At 39.4% G+C, this 6000-nt stretch overlaps 1 protein-coding gene across 3 annotated transcripts in view; it reads left to right on the forward strand.

Annotated features, from left to right (window-relative positions):
* Positions 1–5349, forward strand: part of itpr1a (inositol 1,4,5-trisphosphate receptor, type 1a) — an 88363-nt gene extending 83014 nt beyond the window's left edge. For all 3 annotated transcript variants that reach the window (XM_061727549.1, XM_061727550.1, XM_061727551.1), the window contains 3 exons: positions 1157–1317; positions 2215–2376; positions 3907–5349. In XM_061727549.1, coding sequence (XP_061583533.1) covers positions 1157–1317; positions 2215–2376; positions 3907–3993 — 410 coding nt within the window. In that variant the 3' untranslated portion in view covers positions 3994–5349. The remainder of the gene's footprint in view (positions 1–1156; positions 1318–2214; positions 2377–3906) is intronic.
* The last annotated feature ends 651 nt before the right edge of the window (positions 5350–6000 follow it).

Consider the following 6000-nt stretch of genomic DNA (forward strand, 5'->3'; position numbering starts at 1 on the left):
AGTATTTTAAGGCTGTTCAGCAGCAGAGTATTCCCTTGAATTTGGAATTTTTTTTACATGTGCAATAAATTAGGAGGACCATGAATGATGTAGAATCATGAAAACCATGTCTGCCCCGTAACCACGCACCCTCTTGTTTTAGATTGTTCTGCAGGAACCGAGACGTGCATTATTTAAACTTTTCCACTGTCCATCTCAAGTCAACGTTTTGACTCCCAAATTTCCCTCCATGAATATGAAATTTCTTGGTTACTTGTGAGTTCTGGGAAGTAGATTTACAAAGGAGTATGCAGTTTGTTGCAGTTCCCCTAATCCCTCCCCCCGCTTTTTTTTTTTTTTTTTTTACTTTGCTGCTGTTCCAAAGAAGGCTGAGTCATGAAGGCTTCCTGCCACCGCTCCGCTCGCCTCCATAATTCATGTCTGTTTCACACACGCACACACATTTACTCCTACTCACTCGGTTACTCACTCACTTGCACACATTTAACCATATGTTTTGTGCAACTCCACTTATTACTCAAACTCTGTCCTTCCTTTATCTGGCATTATCTGCAAGAACGTCCGTATACGTGCAAACATGTGTCCGTTTCTAAATAAATGCAGGTTGTCCCGTAAGTTGTTTTCACACCCGAGGGAACGTTAGCCCGGCGGTACATACTATACGTGAGCACATGTGCGAGCATGCACACTCGTGCTGGGTCGGGGGACGTTAGGACAAGTGTTAAGCATGTGGAACGATAGCAGTATTATATCAACCAACCTGCCATCAGCTCTGACTCACTCATGTTAAATAAAGCCAGGCCACAAGGGGGGCTGCTGTCTCTATGGTTTCCAGGGGGACCACAAGAGAACAGGAGATGCAGAGATTAGGAGCCGATCTACTCGGGAATTAAGAGGCCAGACGTCTTCTAGCTCGGTTTCATAAAGCATCGATCTGTCAGCGTCTCTAATGTCACTCTGTAGATCTTATGGGGGCTTAAGCCAATGATTGATTTATGTCATAAACTTGCTGCCGAGGGCTGGTTTCCAGCTCAATTTATGATATCATGAAATTATTTTTCTTTATGGTAGATGTTCTGCTTAGACTATTTTTTTTTTTACCTGAAAGGAAATCTGACTTTATACCATAAACAATGAGTGTTGCTGCCTGTTGCAGGTCTGGAACGTGACAAGTTTGACAATAAAACAGTGACTTTTGAAGAACACATCAAAGAGGAGCACAACATGTGGCACTACTTATTCTTCATTGTGCTGGTGAAAGTCAAAGACTCCACAGAATACACCGGTCCGGAGAGCTACGTAGCTGAGATGATCAAGGTAAAACACCAAGCACGGAGGCTCCCTCAAAAATGCACCTGTCTCCTTCTCTGATCATCCAAGCCAGTTTGTTGCAAATGACTTGAATTCACTCGTGATACGGCTCCTACGTGAGTTCATAAACGCTCAGCAGAACTGGTGAATTTCACACTCATGTCTCTTCTGCAGAAAAAAAAGATATACTTGGTAACCACAGGGGTTTTTTCAATGCATCACAGTTTTTCAGATTGTTGCTGTGTTTTTACCATTTTTAAGCTCTTTTGGGGAGCTGCTGCCTTGGTTACTGATGTGCACTTGGTCATGAAGGCCGCAGGAATGATTTCCGTTTGTGTCACATCTGTGGGAACTGTGATGAAGCAATCTTTCTAAGCTACTGAATCACATAAACAATTCCCGCTCTCATCTCCACACACACACACACACACACACACACACACACACACACACACACACACACACACACACACACACACACACACACACACACACACACACACACACACACACACACACACACACACACACACACACACACACAAGCACACACACACACACACACACACACACACTAATCTACTACTCTGTGCCTCTTTTGTAATCTTAACGGTTGGTTATATTTATTGAATAACACAAACTAACTGGTGTAAATGAGGAGATCACTGAGTTGCAGACTAACCCTAAAACTGATCACGGTGTGATAAAAACTCTGGGGTTTTTCTTTACTGTATACATGGGGTTAATCTGAGGTCATTTACTCTCTTCAAACATGGTTCTCTGAACAACCTTTAATGAAGCGCCTGACAGCCTAACAGGAGCAAGTTTTGCTCTAAGTTAGCTTTTAGGCTCACTAACTTTTAGCTCATCTGTATCAGTTGTCATGTTCTTTGTTAACAACAGGAGCACAACCTGGACTGGTTTCCTCGAATGCGTGCCATGTCGCTGGTGAGCAGCGACGCAGAGGGGGAGCAGAATGAAATCAGGAACCTGCAGGAGAAGCTGGAATCGACCATGAAACTGGTGGCCAACCTGTCTGGACAACTGACTGAGCTCAAGGAGCAGGTATCTGCAGTATCAAGGGACAGAATTGCTAATGTTGTAGCCCATCCTCCATCATTTACTCTTCTTTTGTTTGGTATCGAATCGTAATGTTGCCATGGGAGGAAATGTGGTACACGTCAAAATACATTCCAGATCTTTCCTAAAAACTTGAGGTTTCCCATCAGGATGCCACAGTGTCACAAGATTATTAATGTTATTCCATTATTTTGTTTCCCTCTTGTTATATTTTTATTTTACATCCTCCATTTTATCCCTCTGCGCTTCCACATCGTTGAGAAACCAGTCCCCGCAGTCACAGTATTGTTATGTTACACATCTAGAAAAAACCACGGATGGAAGTCATTTTCAGTGTCCCCGTACCGTAAGAGAACACTGTCGCTCCATCTTGTAAAATAAGACACCTTGGAAGAGAGATCCAGTGATTCAGTAAATTGTACCGTACTTCAAGATTAATGTTGATGAATTTTAATCATGATTTTATTTCTAAACCAGTTGTGAGATCTTTAAGAAACGATACAGGGAGGGGAAAAAATTAATTGCACGTTCCAAATAGTTAAAGTCAGATGATCAGTTGATCTGATCCATCAGCACCTGTCCAGCCACATCATGCTTATGTATTGAAATTATACACATTTGTAACTTCTGGAAACCTTTTTTATTTTGCCGATGATTTGCACATATACATGGACCCAGTGAAGACATTGTTCCAGATTGCCATCAGTACCTCTCAACCAGGGGTCGGCAATCCAAAATGTTGAAAGAGCCATATTGGACCAAAAACACAAAAAACAAATATGTCTGGAGCCGCAAAAAATGAAAAGTCTTGTATAAGCCTTAAAATGAAGGCAAATGGCGAAAGGCGAAATGTTGAGAAAAAAGTCGAAATGTTGAGGAAAAAGTCAAAATTTCGAGGTTAAAAAGGAAACGAAAAAGGAAGAAAAAAAGAAGAAAAATTGTATAAGCCTAAGGCAAATGGTGAAAGGCGAAATGTTGAGAAAAAAGTCGAAATGTTGAGGAAATAGTCAAAATTTCGAGGTTAAAAAGGAAACGAAAAAGGAAGAAAAAAAGAAGAAAAATTGTATAAGCCTTAGAATGAAGGCAAATGGTGAAAGGCGAAATTTTGAGAAAAAAGTCAAAATTTTGAGAAAAAAGTCAAAATTTCGAGAAAAAAGTCAAAATGTCTAGAAAAAAGTCGAAATGTCGAGAAAAAAGTCAAAATGTCGAGATTAAAAAGGAAAGGAAAAAAAGAGAAAAAAAAGGAAAAAAAGAAGAAAAAAAAGGGGAAAAAAAAGAAGAAAAAAAGGAAAAAAAAAGTCAAACATTTTTGAAAAAGCTCCAGGAGCCACTAGGGCGGCGCTAAAGAGCCACATGCGGCTCTAGAGCCGCAGGTTGCCGACCCCTGCTCTAAACAATGCCTCCAAACATCTGCGGTATCAATTTGAGTTGTATAGCACGGTCATATTGCCATATTACACAAGTGATGTAGAGTGAAATGTTCTTTTGTACCCTTCTGTTTCTTCCCCACTGCAGATGACCGAGCAGAGGAAGCAGAAACAACGAATTGGACTCCTGGGTCATCCGCCGCACTTGAACATTAACCCGCAGCAGCCTGCCTAAAGGCCCTGGGGGCCACTTTCATCAGTGACCGAGCTCTCCAGACAGTGTCCCAAATGTTACAAAAAATACACAAGACGTACCTATTTCATGTATGTATTTAGGTCGATGTCTGGTCGTCTATGTAGAGTAAAAGTTAGAGTGCTCTATAGTGTGGACACGTCTGTATGAGAAGAGTTTACACAAAGTGCCTCTGCACCTGACAAGCCAGTCCTGTAAGTCTCAGAAATGACCACGCTCACTTCAGCTTTACTGCCCTCACTGCCTCCGTCTGCATTTGACACCTCTGACAGCGAGCTTCAGTTTGGCCGTTGTTCCTGGGGGTGTTTTTCCTGTCAAGTGTCCTTCTGTTGAGGTTTAATCCTCTGTCTTTCACCAGCAAGCTCAGGTCACACGACTTGAGAATCTGTTTCAATTCAACTACAACACATTATTTATTTTTTTCTGCTTTCATCTGACAGCAATAGGAATGCTATATCATATGCAATGTCTATAAGAATCAACTATTTTGGGATTTTACTTGCTTTTATATTTGAAAAGATGTATCTTATATTTATAATATGAAGATAAACAAGAGATCCTAATAAGTTAACCATTGTTTTCCGAAGGATCTTAGTCATGCGTTTAAAAAAAAAAAAGGTTGTTTTTTTTGTGTGCGTGTCTGTGTGCATGGAGCGGTGTTTTCCCTCTTTCCTCCCTTTGAAGGCAAGTATTTACCACTTACAGAATTCCTTGTCATCTCCAAGAGAGGTTCTTCTTGTTCTGGGATAGTTTGATTAAAAAGGTGGATTTGAGGCGACACTGAAGCATTTTGTAAAGATAAATAATCTGAACCCTTTAAACCCGTTTCATAGCTGTCATTTTGAATAATGAATGGTATGAACTTACTGGAGGGTAAAAGCATGTCACGTGATTGCTTTACTATATAGCTCGGTGCATTTAATGTTTAATGATACATGCTCAGTGGAGTCCCGTTACAAACACATGCTCAAACGTAAGGATCCGTGGGAGCAGTGTAATACTGACTTAATTATTACACTTTAATATGTCTGCACTAAATTATGTTATCTTTAATTTATTCCTAAGCACTGGTATTTGCCATAGCACATGATTTTTTTTGTTTTTTTGTTTTGATGATGATAATTTTGATGATAATGTTTCACTTTGTAAAACATCACCAAGAGAGTGACTGCTTGAGTGTTTGAGTGTAATTGAGGGGGACAAAAAAAAAAAATGAACTAACAGATGTCACTTGGCGTGCTGCTTAACCAAACTCAACTTTTCTACTAATTGGTAGTTTGTGTCTGAATTGTACATTACAATCTTGGAGTCTATTTAAATAAAGAAGTGTGTTAAATACTCTGTTAATGAAAACATTGTCTGAATCAGCCAAGTATTCAAAAGGAGGACCAGAACGAACGTCACAGTGAGGAAAATGAAGGTTCGGTGTTCCTCCCGGTCACTGCCATGCAGTTTATTTTGAAACTTCAAAGTGTGTCATAAAAATGTAACTGCTCATGTAATGACCGCTTAAATGGCAACATTTTTTTTTAGCTTGCTGAAGACCAGAATGACAAAAAAAAAGCCCAGAGAAGTCGTCAGGGGTGTATATTAACTCTGAAATGTAGCCCTTGGTAGACGAGGAAGCGTGCGTGGTAGATTGTTGCACAAGGAAACATGTTTACTTATTCAGTTCCTTCAAAAGTTTTGTTTTTATTTCACATTGGTTGATTTTAACACAGCCTAAAAAAAAGGCAACTTAGTTTTAAAATTATCTTTATTTGGATTTTTCTACGACTGGCATTGTATAATCAATTTGCAGCTTAAGACCATCAAAAAGGTTTTCACAGCAGTGTCATGTAAATATGTTGCAACTTGTCACTTTTTTTTTACAGTAATATAATTATTATATTTTTAATACTGTAAACTCAATTAGGATAAAATTAATTAATTAATTAATTAAATGTTAATTAATAGGTTTTATTGTTTTTATCACCATAAAATAGATTA

Source organism: Cololabis saira, chromosome 8 (assembly GCF_033807715.1).
Source record: "Cololabis saira isolate AMF1-May2022 chromosome 8, fColSai1.1, whole genome shotgun sequence".
Taxonomy (NCBI): domain Eukaryota; kingdom Metazoa; phylum Chordata; class Actinopteri; order Beloniformes; family Belonidae; genus Cololabis; species Cololabis saira.